Below are 21,953 nucleotides of genomic sequence, written 5' to 3'. Positions count from 1 at the left end.
TGTTATTAATCAACCACTCCCATTGCGCTGTTCCCCCACTATTTTAATTGTTGTCACCATTTGTGATGGGATGCCATAAAAAATTTAATAAAACATATAAAGAAATTCAGTAGCAAAAGAAAAGTTTATATTTTGCCTGTGTGATCTGAAAAAGTTCTCAAATATGGTTTTTCATCAATCTGAAGGGAGATAGATACCAGCTGGATGTAACCATGTTCACACTTGAGCCCAATATTCTACAACACCTTTATTAATGACTTGGATAAAAAGCTGAAAATACTAGCTATGAAATCGGTAAAAGACATAAACCTGGGTGGGACAGCTAGTAGCCTAAAAGATAGAAGTAAAATTTAAAATGATCTTGATAAGTTGGAAAAATGAATGATAGCAACAGACTGAGATTTAATCGAAGTTTTCACTTAGGAAAAATAAATCAAGTATAGGACAAGAGATATTTGGCTTATCATTAATATTTGAAAAAATATTTTGTGATTGCAGTAGACCGGTGTGGCTAAAAAAAAATCCAGACACAATTTTAGGTTTCACCTATAAAAATCTATTTCCCAAATCACATTTCTTAACTGAACCTTTTAAGGAAAATCTGAAGAACAAGAGAGTTATGTTAACATCCTCCAAATATCTGAAAGAATGTCACAGAAGAAATTATAACAGATTGTAGAACACTAAATACCGTACTTCAATTACAGAAAAAGTTTCCAATTAAAAGTTAGGAGAAAAAACAGTCAAATCCAATTGAACAGTTGAACCAGTTACCCAGAGAGATTGTTGGTTTATTTTCAATAGATCCATTCAAGCATCCAAGATATTTCAGTTTTAATTACTGCACTTAATGTGGTTTTGGATTCAATGCCTAAATGGCTTCCTAGAGGATCTATGATTCTGTGATTTTTGTGAAGAGGCTCATGTTCAGAAAACAAAACCTGTAATAATATCCCTATTTCTGAAAGCTCTAAAATATATAATACTAATAATAGAATTAATAATTATTGATCACAGTATGTGCCCGCCAGATAATAGAATTTTATAGTATATTCCTTCAGTTTCCACAATATTCTGTACATACATTAAATAATAGATGGCTTGAGTAACCCATTATTATCCTTACTGATAAAATTATTCTTTTATGAGAACAACAATAAAGAAAAATATATTGTGTATTAATGACATATAAGGCCACCCTTATCAATATCCATTATTCCTAAAGAATCCTATCTGCATAGCTCCAGAATGTTATATTTATATATTGTGAAATATGTTGGTATGACAGAATTCTGTTAAAATGACAAAAAAACTAAGAACTAGATGGCCTCTCTATACTTTTCTCATGAATTCCAGCTTAATGGGAATCAAGATCAACCAATTGTTGGCCTTAATTTCTATACTATACAGCAGTGGTTCTCAGCTTATGGTCCATGGACCCCTGGGGTGGGACAATGTCATCACAGGGAGTCCACAAAGGCTTGAAGAAATGTTATGTTTTAAATCTTGAGTTAAGTGTTGGGGGTCTTTGGCCATGGCCCATGGTCACAAAAGATATTTAAAGGAGACCAAAGATGAAGAAAAGGTTGAGAACCGTTGTTATACAAGATGGGCAACATTTCTGTAATTTCTTTTGTAAAATAAATTAATGAATTAGAACTTTGGTTGACTATTAAAATACTAAGGTAAAATTTCACGATGGACACAAAAAGGAAACAAAGATGCTACTGCAAATGATAGAACTCTCTAATAAATGGAGATCTAATTTTACCTGAGATCATCCTGTGAGTACCTCCTTTGCAATTCCTCTTTATTGCTTGTTTCTGTTCCTTCCTCAGTTATCTCCTCTTGGGCCCCTTCATCCTCTTCTGCTTCTTTATCTTCCTCATCACCATTCTTTGTCACCTCCTCCCCTTCCCCTTTTTCATCATCTTGTTCATTCAATTTTTTCTCCAGTTCCTGAGAATCCTCTTCTTTCTCAAGGAATACTTCCCCATCCCCTTCCTCCCATCCCTCTTTTCTTTCCTCATGTGATCTTCCGAAGGTAACAAAAATTGAGGAAGCATGCAATCAAATGAAAAAGAAGACAGAACCCAGTTAGGAAAGCTAGACAGAATCAAAACATTTATTGAACCGAAGGTGGGGGAGAACAGCCACAAAATAAATGCTAAATGGCAATGATGAGGGGGGAGGGAACATGCAGCCCAATTCTACGAACTAATTAAGATAGACTCTTACTATTTTCAAGAGCAGAAATGGCAAAAAGTCTGGACAATAACATAAATGACAAAAATATCTGTAAAGATATTCTTTAAGATGCAGGACAAAAATACTTATGAATCTTTCTGCATGTGTTGTACATAAATACACATCTGTAAGACTGCTCTATGGCTTTGTAAAACCTATAACCACAACAAACATTAAATATTATCTTAAATGCATCACAAACTCTACAGTATTCTGGTTCACATGGAAGACAATTTGGCTCTCTTACAGACAGAATTACTGGGGGAGGGGGAGGAAGATTTTAGAAGAGGCCTATTTTAGGAACATGATAGTGAGGTTTATACTGCCATGATATACATTTATGAAATGTACTCATTAAGATCCATATATGACTTGATATTATAATCCAGAACATTTCTTTTAAATTGCCCTCTAATGTGGAGTTTTAGTAAACAGTTTGTTTTGAAAGTAAGTAACTTACCTACTTTTAAAGACTCAGAATGTAAAGAAATACAGAAGCCTACACTGAAACTTCAGAAAGTGTACTGGAAGAGATGCGCACTGGGATCCAGCTCAATTCATGGAAGACAAGATTAAAGCAGACTTACCTAATTTTCTTGTTTCCTCTTGGCCTTTCTGATTGCACAGACATATAACTAGTGCTGCTAAAACGGGATGCACTACTGGTTCTCGAGACTGCTGATACATCGCTGACATCACTGTCTGAAGACTTGTTGGAGACATTATCAGAGCCTCGTTGAGGACGATACTGTAATACAAATTAATTATGATGTTCATGGTAGCCTTAAAGGGATCTTGTTCTTTTAATAATTCACCATCCGAGCTTTTTATTGGTCTAAAGAGGGTGATTATTTTTTTTAATGTATCAATTTTCCCCAATAGCTACGATTTAATTTACTTGAAACATCTCAAATATTTTTCTTTAATATGCTCAAAGCAGTTTGTGTGGTGTAAAAATGCAACCAATGGTAAAATAATATTACATAAATATTTTTTAAAAAGAAAGTATTTTAAAGGAAGTGTATGAAGGCCTGCAAAACCGGAACCAATGTGTGTATCAATATAAAATCCTTGTTGCAAATTTTTTCATACATTTCATAAAAACAGAGACAGTGTTTTCGGTTATCATTGTCATCACCCAACAGTGAGATATAACAATCAGGGAGATTTATATTTAACATCCCTGTTTATAACACTTATTTTACAAAGATTGTAGCTAAGCTACTGGATCTTCTGCCCGCAAAAATCCTTAATTGAAGAATGTGATTGATGACACCCAGTCCATGAACATGCTTCATTGGAGAATATGATTTATGAGACACCTGGGGGGGAAGGGGGAAACAGGGTCACAGGTGACTGTAAATTACATAAGCCAGAGTTGGCTTCATACAGGTTAATGCCGGACATGTTGCTCCTAATAAATCATTTGGTTTCTTTTGAAGCTTGGCTCGAGACTCATGATTTAATTAGGGCAATCAGCAGAATCCTGACACTATCTCAAAAAGGTTGCTAGTGTTTTGTTCTTCCTTTTAGCTATGATAACTTTGCACAAAATATAGATAAAATAGTTGTCAACTTTAACATAAACATCTTTGGAAACTAGATGGTTTATCTCTTGTCTTGTATGCAACCCACCTATTTAATTTATTCTATAAACTGAAGTTAAACAAATGTGTCCATAAAAGATTATACTAATTTTACAGTAAATTATCACAGTAAATGGCCATCTGCATTCAAGCTCTGAATCTTAAATGATATATATACTTTATTATTCCATGGAACTGCATTCATTATATTAGGATTGGTGAATACCTTTTCCCCAACCACATTACAATATGGCAGTACCAGATGGCTGGAGAATTTACAAAGAGAGAACTAAAACGAACAGCAGATAAATCATTCTTCTGATTGTTTGAAACATTTGAGTTTCTTGCCAGGAAATATTAAATTAGAGACTTATGAAATCAAGAAAACTATAGGAATGTCAGAGAAAATGTTTTCGTACCAATGGAAGGACAACTAATGAAGATCATAATCTGCTAATTCCTTTCCAGGAGTTAATTTGTGAAACATGTTGCAACAAAATTTTGAGATAACTTTAAAATGAGAAATGATTAGATAACAAAGATTCTTGGGTGGCATATGGACCATAATACCAATTCCCATGTTTACATGCACTTTATCTGTATGCCAAATGTTAAAATAAACAAAAAGCCTGGTATTGATTTTAATCAATGATATTAACTCTTCTTGATTCTAATAGTATTTTTTATATAATTTTATAATTTTGAATTTAGAACCACACTGGGTCTTGTGTAGAATGAAAGTGCCACATATAAATAAATAAACAAACATAAATAAATCTATAAATTCATAGTAGTAAAGAAAAAGCACAAACTTTAGAAAGAAATACAATGTTAAAAATCTTCACAATCTCTAATTTAGTAATGCTAATAAAACATTTTAAAGAACTAAAAAATAAATTATTTTTTAATTTCTTTAAAAAATTAAATTATATGTACAACTTTATATTGTATTTATTATATTTAAATTATTTTAATGTGTACTTTCTGCGTACACTCTCCATAGTGGGGAGAACTTAAATATTCTAATCTCAATATTGTATATAATATAAAAGTATAAACTTAAATAATTACGAAGGTCTTGGCGTGTTCGGGTCTTTTCCCGTGTAAGAAAATCTACGAAAACTTAAATAGTTACTATGTATACATATACAAATCTATTCTAAAAATTAACAAATTGTTATAACAATTTGGAGAAGAATTGACTTTAGAAATTAAATAAAAATTTCTGAGAATAACAAATGATTTTTAGAATTTTTATTCTATCACTACAAATTCTAGACCAACCTTTCCCATCCTAAAAGCTGACTAGAATGAAAGTATATTAGGTATATGAATTTAAGATCTAGATTTAGATTACTTTCTACTCCAAAGCATTTATAGTACAAGACAAAATGAAACTACATGCAATATTGTATTTATTTAAAAAATTTCCCCATATTTGTGACAGAGTCTAAAATTGTATAACGCAACTTTCTACTTGTTTGCATACAACAGGATTTTGACCTAGCAAAAATAAGGCAGTTTTTCAGAACTTCAAGAAATGTGAGACAATTTTCTATAAAGTAGAAAATACACATTTTTTAAACAATATGATGCTTATCCTTTAAATATTCTCATAGAAATTTAATTTCTAAACTTGTAGTTTTTTTAAAAAATGTGCAGATACATTGCTTTCAATAGTCTGAATTCAAATCATGTATGTTCAACTCAGTAAAATACTGTCAGTACTGATATTCATTTTATCATCTGCTACAAATATAAATCTTATATGCCAAATTATAAGCCATATATCTTTCTAATCAGTTTTCATTGAGTTTGCATTTATTGGATCGATTCCAAACTTATATTACAAAAGAAAGCATTACAAAGTAATAGATCTGACTGTACTAATAATTGTAGTCGACCCACAAGAATCAATATTATCTTTAATCCATTTATTTTAGTCAACCATCTTCAAGAAACTTTAACCTACATATTCAGTAGTCATTAATATTTGTTGTTGTACTTGTCCATATTTCTTCTGAATGTATGTACAGTATATACCTCTGAAAGAAAAATGTATTATTTGATGTTTTGAAAACAGAAATTACCAATTAAATCTGTTTTAGCTAAAAAGGTGTTTTTTTAAAAAAAAAATAGCCTAGTATATTTTTAATAACACATGTACTTGCAGCATTGCTTGCTTTTGTTTGTGCTTAATATATATTATTTCATGTTTTGTTAAACCTGGATTAAAGCTGGTTAAACCAGGGGTCTCCAGCCTTGACAACTTTAAGCCTGGCGGACCTCAATCCCCAGGCTTAAAGTTGCCAAGGTTGGAGATCCCTTATTTAAACCACATCTGGGAGTCCTATCACTACTACAGATATTTAGTAAAATACAGTTAGTCCTTATAACCATTTGTTTCGTGGCTATTTGAAGTTACGGCAGCACTGAAAAATTATGACATTTTTTCACACTTATGACTATTGCAGCAATTCCCCACGGTCACCTGATTAAAATTTGGATGCTTGGCCTGTACTGGTTGTAGTGTCCCAGAGTTATGGAATCACCTTGACTCCTAGCAAGCCAAGTCAATGGAGAAGCCAGATTCATTTAACAACCATGTTACTAACTTAACAAGTACAGTGATTCAACTGTGGCAAGAAAGATCATAAAATGGGGCAAAAATCATTTAACAGCTGGCTTGCTTAGCAATGGAAATTTGCAGCTCAATTGTTGTCATAAGTTGAGGATTACCTGTAATAGGAACCAATGCCATGAAAGTTCCTGAAACTGATAGGAAGCATTACAAACTAGAAACGCTTAACTATTGTTAGTGTTTAAAGGCAATAGAAATAAGGAAATATCAGCGAATATATTAAAGTGAATCAACACCCTTTGAAAGGCGTGAGGGACAGAATTATAGCAACCGAAACCATATATTGGAATATGGGTCAATTTGGGTCAAAGAGGCCATCTGCATTAAGATTCTCTCAACAGAAGGGGAAGGATACAACAATAGGTTATCCAGTGGTGGGATTCAAAAGTTTTTACTATCAGCTCTGTGGGTGTGCCTTGCTGGGCATGGCGTGGCTTGATGAGCATGGCTTGGTGGGCTTGGCAGGGGAAGGTTACTGCAAAATTCCATTCCCTCCCCACCCCACTAACCTGATTTCCAGCTCTGTTCTCCTGTGTAGGGCAACAAAAGAAGACCCAGCCGATCAGCTGGGACTCAGGAGGCAGAGAATAGATGGGGGAAGGGGCCAGTCAGAGGTGGTATTTGCTGGTTCTCCAAACTGTTCAAAATTTCCACTACCAGTTCTCCAGAACTGGTCAGAACCTGCTGAATACCACCTCTGCACCTATCTCTTGTTTACAATATAGTCCTTTCAGCAGTTCCAAGAAGGTTCCACACTCATTTGCACTATTCGGGTGACTCTTGAAGGCGCAGATAAACACCCAAGTGGCCTCAATGGCTCTCAGAAAGAGTGCTAATGACCAGATGACCACAGGGAATATACATAAATCCTTCCATTCTCCATCATTCAGTCAGAACTGAAGAAAATGAGAAGATGAGAAGCAAAATGTCTTCAAAGAAAAAGAGTCCACTTGCCTTTTGAAAAAAGCACCTTTGGGATTATCTTGCAGAATTAAGTTTCTCAATGGATTCTGAATGAAAATTCACAAAAACTGACAAGGAATAGTCTATTAATAACATTTTGCCTTTTTGGTCAGAAAATACACATAATTGTAAACAATTTTTGAATCATAGCTTCTTTTTTATGGATGGTTACTTTGAAATAACTTGGAAATACAAACACCATTTTGTCTGAATAATTTATGTCATAGACCCTTTTGTCTTGAGAACAATTTATTTTTATATGCCACTAAAAGCCAAAGTATTCTAATATATATTATAATTCTAATTCTAATATTTATCAAGATTGCTTAGCCTGTTGAATGATAGCTAGCAAATATATGCATTTCCTGATAATAGAATAATGTTTCAATTTCTTTTCTATTTCTTTTGTGCAATTTGGATGTCCCAAGAAACATTATTTTGCTTTTGTTGTTGTTATTCATTTTGTTTCATGAGCTTTATTGTGCTTGGTCCTCCATTTGAATGGTACATGTGTATTTAAAAAAAAAGTTTTCCTATTTATTTCCCCTGAGAATATTTAGAACTGATTTTATACCAAAATACTTTTAATCATAATTTGCAAGTCTTTCTTTCTCTCTTTTGCCTTAGATAACACTTTTTCCCCCTTCAGCTTCTTACTACAAATCTGGTGTTTTCATTTTAGAAGCAGACTTTTTTTAAAATCACTTTTACAAGGTGGCTTCACAATATATCCCATTGCACCTACACTTTTAATTTGTTATAGAAATGAAGGGAAGCCCTTTATGGGGGAAAAGGATACTTCAGTGAAGTCTAAACTAATAAATTGATAATTTAATAAATAGGAAAATTGCCTAAACTAATTGTCATATGTTTGTGTGGTGGTAATGGTGGTGGGGGGTGCAATTATAAAATTTATTTAGCTAGGGTAAAATTTCAGGGGAATTTAACCCTATTTTCAATGCACGCAGAAGACTCCATATTTCTAGCCACTGGGATATGCTGTACGATAGAAGAAAAAGTAGATACAGAAGCACAGCAGCATGTGGATGTAGATGTTGTGACAGATGATTGTTGGAAAAATGAAATCTGTTATTCTTCTTCCTAGATAACATTAGCAAGCTTACCGAGCTGAGGAAGAAGGATCGTATGAAGCAAGACAACTGAGCATAGCCCATCCATAGGGAAGTTAAATAACCATGTGATAGATGCTACTGTCACTGATGCTAGTGGTGGGGAAAAGATTGATCCCTCAGAAAGTCTGTGATCTTCCTAATGATCCACTTCAATAAGATTAGTAACTGACCCAAAGGAATTAGATGTGAATAAAGTAGCAAGGGTAAATCCAGACAAAACCAAAATCCTTTGTACAAAAAGCCTATTATTGTACAGAAAAAGAAGTTTGCCCCCAATTAAAGTTTCCTTTAAAATGAGAATGACTTGGGAGATTATTATTAAATGATCAGCTATTTATTAAAGCATATAATTTTGCATAAATAAATAAATAAATTTTATTTTGCACTACTTTGAGATAGAATCATTGCTTTCCACCTTGGTAGAATCTGACAAGATCACAATCCTGTATATATTAGTAATCGCCTTAATGTAATTACTAGAATGTATTTTATTTCAAATTGAATTAAAAACAATTCAAAATTTTCAACTTGGGTATCACATGGCACAGTGCTTGGGTTACCAGTTCACCTCCAAGTATAATTCAAATTGCAGAGCGTTACTCCTAAAGATATATACAGGACAAGATACTTACAGAGCTATTACTATATCAATCAAGTCTTCAAAACCCTTGTATATACCACACCATGATAGTGCCTGACAGAGCATTATGTAAGGTCAGCTGCTGCTTCATCTATATTCCATCAGAAATTGAAAATTCTCTTTTAAACCAGCATTGGATTAAGTTGTCACTTAAGATCAATTATGGAACATTAACTTCTGTTCCTTTGCTTCTCCTTCTATTTCATAATTAATGCAGTGATGTGTTTTAATGATTTAACATTGCATGTATATTTTAATATCAGTTTCTTTCAGCAGCTATTTTAAGGAAAGAAAAAAAAGATTATTTGACTTTTAAGTTATCAAAGTTATACCATTTAAGTTATACCATTATCAAAGTTTGAGTGGTATATAAAAGTGAAGCATTTTAAACAACAAATCCCATAGTAGCATCAAGTTATTAATTGCCACCCAAGATTTTTAAAGCACTTTAAAAAAAAAAAAAAAACAAATAAATATTGTTATAGGTCAACTTGAAAAGGTAAGTTTTAAAGCATTCTTTAAAGTGCAAATAGCAATTGTAATACCTCATGGTCACCACAGAAAAAGTCAGCTCCACTCTGGAAATAGACCTTCCTAGTTAATCAGAATAAATTGTAAAAATTTTGCAGGAAGAGGCATCTTAGTTAAATGTAAGTAAATATAATCAACATTTGGCGTTCAATAGGTTGAGCTGATCTACCATGTACCTGTAAAATATCAACAGAGAACCACAAATCTAGGCTGAAAGATTTTAAATTATTTTGACAGAGCAACCTAATATGGAGATCTTTTTAGAATGGGATGTCATCCAAGAAGATTTTAAACAGAATAGATTGGATTGTTTCCAAATATATGTTTTTACCTACTAGCCAGATCAGTTATATGTTGTAGTTCTACATTAACCTAAGATGCTTTCACCTTTTGAATTAACACAGAACAGAACAAAACATAATAAAGCTTGCCATCTATAATTGTTGTCTAAGTTTTTGGTCTACCCTCTGAGATGGACCTAGAGATACTTATTTGTCGATTAGACAAACATTATTACTCCCCCCCTTTTTTTATGAATGTACAGCTTGGGAGTGAAGGACATGAGAACAGCCATGGTGGCACAGTGGTTAGAATGCAGTGCTGCAGACTAATTCTGCTGACTGCCAGAAGTTTGATTTTCACTGGCTCAAGGTTGATTCAGTTTTCCATCATTCTGAGGTCGGTAAAATGAGGGCCCTGATTGTTGGAAGCAATATCCTGACTCTGCTTAGAGGGGGCTGTAAAGCACTGTGAAGCAGTATATAAGTCTAAGTTCTGTTGCTATTGCTATGAGAGTCACGATACTCTGCTTCCATCTGAAAACAAATGAAATGCTTTCTAGAATCTAAAATGATAAGGATGGCATCTGGGATTTGTTCAAAATTGTAAATTCTGGGGAAGTGACCACTGTCCTCTATGAGAAGAGCACTCTCATTTGTGGGCATAATCCTTCACCTTCCTGATTGGTTTGACCTACAGTGAAGAAAGAAGGTACTGGGTTTAAATGATTGCAAATTCCTCTTATAAAGAGGGTCAATAGTGCCAGACTTAAAAGTCAGTGGTGTGCCCCCTTCTCAAGAAACCACCACTCAACCAATCAACATGGATATTTAAAGAAAAGTGGTTGAGAATGAGGTAGGATGTCAGTTATAGAAGGTTGTGAATAATATTTGGATAAATTTAAATTGAGATTCAGTCTTGGATACGAGACACTGCATTGGTCACTATTCTTCATAACTAGATGAAAGAGTGCATCCCTTTTAGCCTTGCTTGTATTTTTCAGCATGCTCAATACCTTTCGTTAATAGTATTGACATATGGGCAATATAGATTTCAGCAGACTTCTATTGCACACATAGAATAGGATTAAGATACCTAGCTAGAATAGAGCAGAAGACAGGATCAGGAGGTATAGATTTCATGGGTTTGGGGAGAAGAGCTTCTATGCTTTCACCTTATAGGCCTAGCTATTGGGTGAAAGTGTTGCTATATTGCTATTGATCAGAAGTTAATTCAAGATTTTAGCATTTATTAAAAATAACTGAGTGCTAGGAAGTATATAAAATATGATTGAAGACATGACTTCTGACAGCTGCTTTATTAATGCTTAAAACAAATGAATTAACCAGTAAATTAGTTAAGAAAGCAAATATAAATGTAGAATGGTTCCAGGCTTTCTACTGGAAGTCCAAATGTAGCTAGCTATTAACTATGTGAATTAACATATCATAAAAGTAGAGCTCTTCATTTGACAGGAATAACACCTGCTCCTATTACTAATCTTATACATTTACAATTCAATGGATAGCTCTGATCTATGCCAATGAAGGCTGGAAATTTAACATTCTAGTTTGCTTAAATAAAATTGCTATTTAATTTAAATTTTTTGTGTCTAATTTTATTATCCAGTGATCTTGTACTTTAATCAAGCCTTTTATATGAACAAAATTCTGACTATAAAAGGAAGATATTATAGATGCTAGAGGTTAGTGTGATATATCCGTATTAGAAATCTACAAGCAATTGATGCTTTTCAAAAACTGTCAAGATTCTAAATTGAACATATAGTTTTAGTGTTGAAGTAAAGTTGGCACAGCTGACATGTACCCTTATATACTCCTCACTATGTCATTTTCTAAATTAGCATCCATTTCTATCTCTTCACTTTTGTCTAAAGATATGGAGGTGGAAATTAAAAATAATTTTTGACAGTAACTCCTATTTCCTTTGCTAGTAGGTTTACAGCTATTTTTCACACTTTATGATCATTACAGCATCCTCATGGTCACATGATCAAAATTCCAACAATTGGTAACTGGCTCTTGGACTCAATAAAATGGTCCTTTATATAGAACTACCTGTATAAAAATGAGCATTCTTTGGAAGCTTAATTTGAATGATCAGATTTTCTGTATATATATTTCTAAAAAGTGATCCAAATAAGACCATTCTTGAGATTCATTGTGTTATATAACCTAGTACAGTATATCACTCTTCCCAGCAATCCTATCCAAATTTGAAATTTTTCTACAGTTCAAAAAAATAGAAATAAGAACTGGCTCAAAACAGTTTGCTGTTTGAGGCCAGTCAGGCAATTACACTGCTACATATATATTTCACCATGACATGGAACCAACGCCGATTAATTTATTTTAACACTTGAAACAGAAGATCCCATAAACATTTCCATTCCTACGTTACAATATAATTAAGTGACATATTAAACAAATATTTTCTCCTCACTTTTCAAAACATTCAAAAATTGCTGCCACAAGTGACTGCTCCTTCTTTAATAGAAGCATAAAATAAATTTTATTTTCATGGCAACTTTCTAAAATAATGGAAAAAATTGTCTTTGCTGGAAGTACTGTCCAATGCAGCTGGAAACAAAGAATATTAAACATAGAAAAAGAAACCTTAAAATATATTTTTAAGATTTATCTAAGTGAATAGCTGTTCCTTTGACAAAATTGACAAAACATGTGCAATTATATCTCTGCATACTACATTGTGTATATGTCAAGACATTTTTGTTGTTATTAATTTCTGGCACTTGTTTTTATATCTACATATCATACTGACATAAACAAATTTCTTTCCACAAAAAATATAGTCTATTTCTCTGTGTCACATTTTTTGAAACCTGAGCCCTGAAAATTTCCAAAATATTATAAAAACCTAGTAAAACAAACAATACTTGTTTTCCAACTGCAAATAGGGTTTTCAGATCTGAAATTTAGATGAATTTATATCAGTATCTTATCATTAATTGTCCAACAAGAAAATTGCTGGTATAAAATGTTTCATTTATGATAATAGTTTTTTAAAATATGATAATGTAAAAAAGGAGCTGAGAATTGTAAGCTATATATAATATGTTTACAGTACTTTAGTTTTAGACAAAATATGTACCTTGAAATCAATGAAATCCTAGCATTCCAGCATCTGCTGTTGGAATATCACCTACTCTGAAAAAATTGTGGAGACATCTCCTGAATAAATAGCATTATGCTTCTTAGGAAAGAGCCTTTGTGAGGTCTCTCAAATATCCCCAGGCTACAGCTGGCATAATTCATCCCCCAACTCTTTATTTCAAGAAAACTGATCTATTTAGATCAATAATTCAGAAAAATCCCTTTCCTATCTCCAGCCATAGCTGGTATGACCCAGTAAACTTTGTAAGTACAGATGAATTTTCCCGGCCCTAGTTTACCAACAAATCATGTTTTTCTACCTTGTATTTTTGGGCTTTATTAATCATTTGCTGTTTTCATAAAAACTGATAAGTAAAATTTAGATTTGAAGAGCAAAACAATATTTGTTTATATCCTATACAGATAGTACTTGACTTATAACAATTTGTTTAATGACCATTCAAAGTTACAACGGCACTGAAAAAAGGGACTTATGACCATTTTTCACACTTAACAACAGTTGCAACATTCCCTTGGTCATATTATTTACATTCAGATGCTCGACAACTGATTCATATTTATGATGGTTGCAGTATTCCGGGGTCATGTGATCATCTTTTTGTGACCTTCTGAAAGGCAAGGTCAATAGAGAATCCATGTTCATTTAACAACCATGTTACTAATTTAACAAATGCTGTGATTCACTTAACAAATATAACAAGAAGAGTTTTAAAATGGGACAAAACTCACTTAACAAATTTCTCATTTAGCAACTGAGCAATAAATTCTGTGCTCAGTTGTGGTCATAAGTAGAGGACTACCTGTACTTATTACTTAAGGATAAAGAAATAAGATAAATTACTATTCTCAATTCCAAAGCATAGTTTCTCAATTCTAAAGTCCAAAGTATATTTTTCAGAACTCAGGAGTATATTTAGCTTAGTAATGACATATACTGAGAAAAATATTCTAAAAATACAACATCTTTCTTCAATCTCTATTAAATTGGCTTGTATCTTGAACTACCATCTATCAGAAATGGTGTAGGGTCTCTTGCTTGGGCAGGGGATTGGACTACAAGGTCCATTCCAACTCTGATTATCTGTTATCTCCATATCTATCCCTAAGATATCTAAATTACTTAAATCTTCTAGTACATTCAAAATTTCATTCATGAATCTCTAATTAGACATCCTATCTGCATTCTAGTTTCTTCACAAAATATTAATTGTCATTAATAACATATTCTTTACAATAGCAAATCAACAGTGTTGATGTTATAGGCATAAGAAATAACCTTGAGGAATAGGAGAAAGAGCCGCAATCAAGAAAACAGATAAAAGAAATCTGACTAAGGGGCAGAAATGTAATTTGAGAATGCCTCAGATATTATTATCCCTAGTTTCATAAAGATAAAGGGATGGGGGATGAAAGTGCATTCAGACTTGCAAGATTCTGTTCCTATGACCTTATAATAAAAGTAGCATCAGCTAGCCTGTTTTTGGTTTCCAAATTTGGTCCACCCTGGAGGACTGTCAGTTGACTTTCTATTGTCCCTCTCTAGATTTTTATGATAGCTCTGAAAAGAGAGCTGCAGCTAGTTATCTATTATGAAATATGTATGCTAGAGAACATATTAGCTAAGTATTTACAGTATATATTATCTTGTGAGAAATCCTAGAGAACTAATAAAACATTATCTGATCAGGAACTGGAAAAAGTTATGTCTATCATCAAAAATGAAAATTCTGGAGACACAATATTTCTCAGTTTTCCCCCTAAGAATTAAAAATATTCCATAACATTGTGGCTAGCCAAATAGCTAAATCATGGACAGGATGACCTGACTATTAAGTTGATATGTAACTAGTTCAAAAATCATAATCATCAGTGATTCCTCACCAATTAACAAGGGGGTTAATATTAATCTAAAAATAATGTATTACATTTGTAAGGTTAATGAATCAAAACAGATTCAATGTGAGATAACCACATTAATCACACAGGAACAAACAAATACCAACATGTTGGGGAAATACACAAAAAAAATTCTAAAAACCAATCACCAGTTAAGTGGGTTCTTCTGAAAGATTCAGTCTAACCTTCTTCAGTGTTTTATTAATGACTTGGGTTTTTTCTTGAAAACATTTTACTTCTCATCCAAGAAGCTTCTTCAGTTCAACTTCTCCAGAACTTAAGAAGCATCTTGGATAAGCAGCAAAACATTTTCAAGAAAAAAACCCAAGAAAGTTCAGTTGTCCTTTGAAAAAGCACCCTTGGGATTAAGATGATGAATAAAAGTCATAAAGCATGAATATGCTTTAGTTTAATTTCTTCCCATATAGCTACTGTACTGTACAGCTTTCTGAAGAGAAGTCTTAAGTGAATGCCAGTTTTCCCAAAACTAATTTTGATCAGCCAGTTTAGCCTAAAATAAATGGTGGGATTGAAAAAAAATTATTATCGGTTCTGTGGGCATGGCTTGGTGAGCGTGGCAGGCGTGGCTTGCTGGGTGTGGCAGGGGAAGGATATTGCAAAATCTCCATTCCCCTCCCCACCACTAACCTGCTTTCCAGCTCCACTCTCCTGTGAAGGGCAACAAAAGAAGACCCAGCCAATCAGCTGGGACTCAGGAAGCAGATAATAGATGGGGGTGGGGCCAGTCAGAGATGGTATTTGCCGGTTCTCCAAACTACTCACAATTTATGCTACTGGTTCTCCAGAACTGGTCAGAACCTGCTGAATACCATCTCTGCCTAAAATTCTGCTTATAACAATTGTAGGATATTAGCTGGTTCTATTTATAACAAGTAGAATTTTTTTCCTTTTCATTTTATGAAAAAATTATTTCCAATGTCCAAAGGGAAAAAATAAAAGAAAATAATTTACAAAATAGAACAGACTTTCTAAACTAAAAAAAAACACATCTTGGAAGAAGGTCTTTAAAGGTCATTTTTGTATTATTGCCAAGAAAACTATATTCAGCAGTTCTCTACAAATGAGGGCTGCAAGTATCTTTTCTGAAAGGGCAATTTTATACATTTAATTTGTTGCATGTGTGTGAGTAGAAATGTATAGAACCATAACCTTCACAAATCAGTGGGAGTTTGCATGCAGATTTGGCAATTTTTACAATAGAAACCTATTTTGTACTTTTTTTTTTGCTAAAAAAAAACCCTATGTTTTCCTCAGAAGTATTTATTAGAATATAAAGGAATAAAGGAATAGGGTGAGACGGGACCTTGGAACTCTTTCAGTCCAACCCACTGACCATGGTAGGAGATCCTATACCATTCTGGACAAATGAATGTCCAGTATCTTCTTGAAAATCTCCAATGATAGTACATCCACAACTTCCGGAGGCAAGCCATTCCACTGATAAATTGTTCATTATTTATTTATTAAACTTATATGCTACCTGACTCTAGATGACTTTCAATCAGTTTAAATGCAATATAAATAGAGATCTTAAATTTAAAAAGCAGTTAAAATAAAATTGACCTAGATTAGGGCTGTCAAACTCATGGCCCATGGGCGAGATGCGTCACGCACTGACCACACCCATGCCCAATTTAGCAAAGAGGGAAAAAGTCACAATATATCATGTGATGACTCCCGATGACACAAGTTTGACACCCCTGACCTAGATGGAGAGAAAAGAAGCAGACTAGGGAGAAGGTGGGATGTTATATTTAGACATCTCCAAAATCCACACACCATTGGGACCTTAGGCTAGTTGACATAACCATGTTTCAAGCCTTCTTGGAAGGCCAATTGGGTGGGTGTGGATTTCACCTCAAGAGGCATGATGTTCCAGAGGGTAGGAGCCATGGCAGAAAAGGCTCTTCTTCTGGACATCACCATCTGAAATTCATTGACCAATAGGGTCCACAACATGACCCCTCTGCTGGGGAGGGAATGGGATAGTCCCATTATAGCAAGCCAGTTCCTCAGATAGGTTGGACTTACAGGTACCCTAAATTGGATCTGGAAGCAATCTGGCAACCAATACAACTTGTAGAACAGCAGTGTAACATGGGCCATCCTAGGGGCTTCAGGAACTGCCTATACAGCACCAACAGAAGCTTCTGGATAGTCTTCAAGAATAGCTCCAAACAGACTTCCGGTTTGAGCTTCTTCGGCGACAGACTGAAACCGCGTCTCTGTGCGGTTTCGATCCGTGCTCACCGCTAGAGCGCCCCGAGCTGGCTGATTTCAGGGCTAAGCCACCCCATAGAGCTGGTGAAGAAGGGGGAGACTGCCTGCAGGGTTGAGGAGAGCCGCATCTCTCCTCCCCAGCTGGCCATTACTCCCTTTCCTGAAGGCAGCTGTAGCGGTGGTCAGAAATGGCCACCACAAAGAAGAACTCGACCGGAAAAGAATGTGCAGGAGGAAGATAAGAAGAGAAAGTTTTGGTTGACCAGGTCAAACAGCAAAAGCAACAAATAAGGTACCCTGGAATTGAAACTATTAAAAAAAAACAATAACATTGTTCCCTAAGAAGATTTCTAAGCTGCAAAGGAGAGAGAAAAGGGAAAGGATTTGGTTTTTTTTTCTCCTTTTCCTATACTGACAGCTAAGAGACTTAAGCAAGAAATTGGAAAAAAAATCCACTTTGACATTAATAGGCATTTAATGCTGAAAACAAAAAATCAAAGGGATAATAAAGATTTCTGGATAATTAAAAGCTTTTGAAAACAGGAAAGGAGAGAAAAAGAATAAAAGAGCAGGATCTGGAAGGGAGGAGACTGCCTGGAATTAAAAAGAACAGAAAAATCTCAACAAGACTTCCAAAAGATACATTTTAACCGAAACATCGCAACAAAAACCCCAGGAAGAGAAAGTGAAAAAAGAAATAAGAAGAAACAGAATAAAATTGAGAAATTTTTCATCAAAATAAAATTGAGAAAATTAAAAGAGGGGAAAAACTATATAGAAAATGTAGACTAGTATAAGATATGGAATAGACACAAAAATGAGCATGAAATTGAGTTTGTGTCTGTATAAAAAAGTTCAACCTGGAACCATGCTATTTTCAAAAAAGATGTTTTACTTGTATTTTGTATGTGTGAAAACCCAAATAAAACTTTATTAAAAAAAAAACAAGAATAGCTCCAAACAAAGTGCAAGTCCAAATGTGACATGACCATGGCTTGAGTGAGTGCATGACTCTCAATTCAGGAATGGGCAAAACTGTGCCACAAAGTTGCACAAAAGTTCTCCTAGCCACAACTGCCACCTGTTCATTGAACATGACTCATGAATCCAGATAAATCTCAAAATTGCGCACCAAATCTACCTACGATAGTGCAACCCCATCCAGAACTGAATGTGTTAAAGTCCTGGAACCCCAAGTTCCACACACCCAAAGCCATTCGGTCTCACCAGGATTCAACTGAAGTCTGTTGTCCCCCATGCAGACCCCTACCAGTCTGCAGGCATTCTGAGAGGGCAGCAGCAGCAGCATTTGGATCACCCAGGATAGAGCTGTAAACTTGAGTATCATCAGCATACTGATGGAACCTCATCCCAGGATGGTGAATGATCTCACCCAGTGGCTTCATGTGGATGATAAAAAAGAGTGGAGGGGATATCAAGCCCTGCGCACATCACAAAGGAGTGGCTGTGGATTGGAACTCTCACTTCCTGTCAACACTGATTGAGACCAAGAAAGGAGTCAAGCTAGCACAAGACTATGCAATCCAATATATAGCCAATACATAGCTCACAATCCATAGCCAGCCCAAAAGGGTTCCGTGGTTAATGGTATCAAAGGCTGCTGAGAAGTCAACGTGAACAAGGATGGATCCATTATCCCATGCTACTCTCACTAGATATCAATTGCAAACAATGCTGTTTTATTCAGCCCATAACTGGGCCTGAGACCTGACAAGAAGAGATCTAGATAATCCCTTTCATCCAGGACCCTTTTAAGCTATCATGTAACCACCTTCTCTACCATCTTCCCTAAAATGGTAGGTGGGAGGCTGGATGGAAATTGTCCAGACAAATAGGATCAAGGGATAATTTTTGAGGAGGGGCAAACCAAGGCAGCTTTAAAAGAAACACCCTCTCTGTAGCGAAGAATTTGTTATTGCCTGAACCTGCCTGGCTGCCACCATCCGTGACTTTCACCTAACTGACATGTGGTTGCATTGACAGCATCAAAGACCCTGTCCATTTCATCAGGTTCAACAGGGTTAAATGGTTCCAAGATAAACAGATAAGATCTCTCCAGACATCTCAAAAGATTCTAACAATGGATGGGTTCCAGCTGGGAATGAATCCAAGCAACTTTGTCCATCCAGTGTTTAAATTCCTCTGAATAGCCCTGAAGATGATCACCTGAGTCCTGCTGTCCCAGGAGGGACTGGGTGATCCTGAACAGGGCCACTGGGCAGCACTTTGCAGGCATAATAAGAGTGGAGTAATAATAGTATTTCACTGCTCTTACTGCCACAAAGTAGGGCTTAATTGCATCTCTTAAATCATGTCCAGCCAGATTCACCCCTTGTTTTCCTCTAGCAGCACTCTAGATGTCTCTTAGTATTTTTCAGAACTCATAGTTCCTCCATGATATAGCCAATTCTATTCTTTCATTTTCACATAAAAGTCAACAGAATTGCAATTTTAGAAATAAACCAGTAGTATTAGTTTATATGCAATCCTTATCTCATGCATAAGTAAAGAACAAGATCCTTCATGTTAATTCAATGGAATCATTATATTTGATTAACATATGCCTGCAAAATTTGACTAATTTAAATCAATTGATTTAATTTATTAAGTTAAATAGCCACACATTTTTTTTCAAATGTGCTCCTAAACAGATTAGATATCCGATTGCCTACAGAAGAAGCAAATTCAAGTTTAGCAAACAAATACAGTGTAAACAATATGTCCTATAGGTTGGAATAATTATTCAATCCATAAATGTCAGATCACTCATGATTCATTCTATATATGTTTCATCAATGTATGAGCTTCACATATATTCCATCATGGCCTTTATAATGACCGGATGTCTGGCCATGCCACAGGGTATAGTAGAACTTGAAATCTGATAATCTCTGACTGGCATCTGGCCAATGGAGGTTGGGATGGAATGAAGAATATGTTGTGATGTTAGGATGTAAGTATGAAAGGCTCGGAATTTATGACATTATGTTTTCATTTTTTTTCATCATCATGGTACATAGCCGTCATCTATGATAGAGTCTTTGCTCAAAGTGATAGAGCTGGAATTAGCTTCATCCACTGCAAAGAGTGAATTATTACTACTTTATATTTTATGTACAAAATGTGCATATCTAAAAAAAATGTACATTTTGTTTCTGCTTATGCTTATGTGACTTATGAGTTAAGGCACTTTCACAATGTCTGAGGGTTAAGCTCTGTAAGAGATATGCACGTGAGTGTGCACACAGCAGAATATTGAAGCTTGTAAATTTCAAGCATATGTAATGTAATTAATCAATCAGTCAATGCTCAAATGTTTAATCATCCAAGATGTTCCACATAGCCAACTACAAAACTGGAATCCACACTATCTACTTTTCATTTTGATATTAATTTAATGTAGAAGAGTTCAATAATCTTAATGAGACCAGAACCTTATTCAACAAAAAAAAGATCATTTTGTGAAAGTCCACTGGCCATCTTAAAAGAAGGCTAAAACTGTCAGCCCCAAAACCAAGATTGACACTTGCCAATTCTTCCAAGCTGAGATTTTTATTGTTTCACACCTATAGACAAAATTTTGCCAGACTGAGAAGATTCTACTATCTGTATCTATAATATGTAAACTCTTAGGGAGGGCCACTCTTCACCAGGGGTGGTATTCTACTGGTTCGGCTGAATCGGTAGTTCCGAGGATCATCTGTGAGCGAACTGTTTTGCTCCGACAATCAGCTGCAGGCCCCACACACCCTGGCTCTATTCTGATCTTTATGTCCTGGTTTTCAAGCTCAGCTGCTCCATACAGCACAGCAGATTGCTGCGCATCAGCTGTTTAACACACAGGGAGAGTGCAGGATTGCAGGAGAAGGTCAGTAGCAAACCCTCTGCGTGCGCATGAAGCGCGTGCTCACTGAACCGGTTGTTACACCGGTTGAATCACACCCCTGCTCTTCACCCTCTTTCTCTCCCACTTAATAACTGGGCTAAGTAGACTCTTACTCCTCTGGAATGCACACCCTCCCTCCTGGGGATCCATTTCTTCAATATTTTCCATCACAAAAACCACAGTCTTCTAGTTATCAACTCCTCCCTCTGCCAGAAGCACTATTACCCCCTGAAAAGGCTCTCTGAAGACCTGAAAGTAATGCAAGATAACCCACTTGGTGGAAACATATCAGAGGGTGTAATCTCAAAAACAAAACCGCACCATATTATCAATGCTAGTAGTCATACTTCATAAAATAATTGCACATTTCATTACAGGAAATGTAGCCATTTTAAGCAAACACTGAACATATAATGTCAGCTACAAACCATTTGTGCCAATATTTCTAAGATTATAATGAATATAAGGAAAATATTTATTGCCACATGATGAACAGTCAAATAGCACACTAATTTACTAAGAATATATCAGTCCTTTTTAAATCAAATTAGATGAATAAGCAAGACATAGCATAATGTTGTTTGACTAATGTTTATTCAGGGTTAGGTTTTGTGTTCCAATAGTAAGGATATTACTATCAGCCAATCATTCTATACAGAATTCAGCAAAAACTATCTGTAGGGTTGTACATTGCTTTGGATTGAGTTACAAAATGGTGTTGCAGAATGTATGAG

At 34.9% G+C, this 21,953-nt stretch overlaps 1 protein-coding gene across 32 annotated transcripts in view; it reads right to left on the bottom strand.

The window, feature by feature from the left end:
• RIMS2 (regulating synaptic membrane exocytosis 2) overlaps positions 1-21,953 on the bottom strand; it is a 279,536-nt gene that overhangs the window by 35,494 nt on the left and 222,089 nt on the right. For 27 of the 32 annotated variants that reach the window (XM_087931589.1, XM_087931590.1, XM_087931593.1 and 24 more), the window contains 2 exons: positions 2,835-2,995; positions 1,772-2,035 (listed from right to left, as the gene is read on the bottom strand). In XM_087931589.1, coding sequence (XP_087787715.1) covers positions 1,772-2,035; positions 2,835-2,995 — 425 coding nt within the window. The remainder of the gene's footprint in view (positions 1-1,771; positions 2,036-2,834; positions 2,996-21,953) is intronic. The other 5 variants (XM_087931595.1, XM_087931599.1, XM_087931605.1 and 2 more) reach the window with 1 other exon arrangement.

This window comes from Pseudonaja textilis, chromosome 3, assembly GCF_049901715.1.
Source record: "Pseudonaja textilis isolate UNSWEBS1 chromosome 3, rPseTex1.2, whole genome shotgun sequence".
In the NCBI taxonomy this organism is placed as follows: domain Eukaryota; kingdom Metazoa; phylum Chordata; class Lepidosauria; order Squamata; family Elapidae; genus Pseudonaja; species Pseudonaja textilis.
The sequence above is the reverse complement of the archived record's forward strand: the minus strand, read 5'-3'. Positions and strand labels throughout refer to the sequence as shown.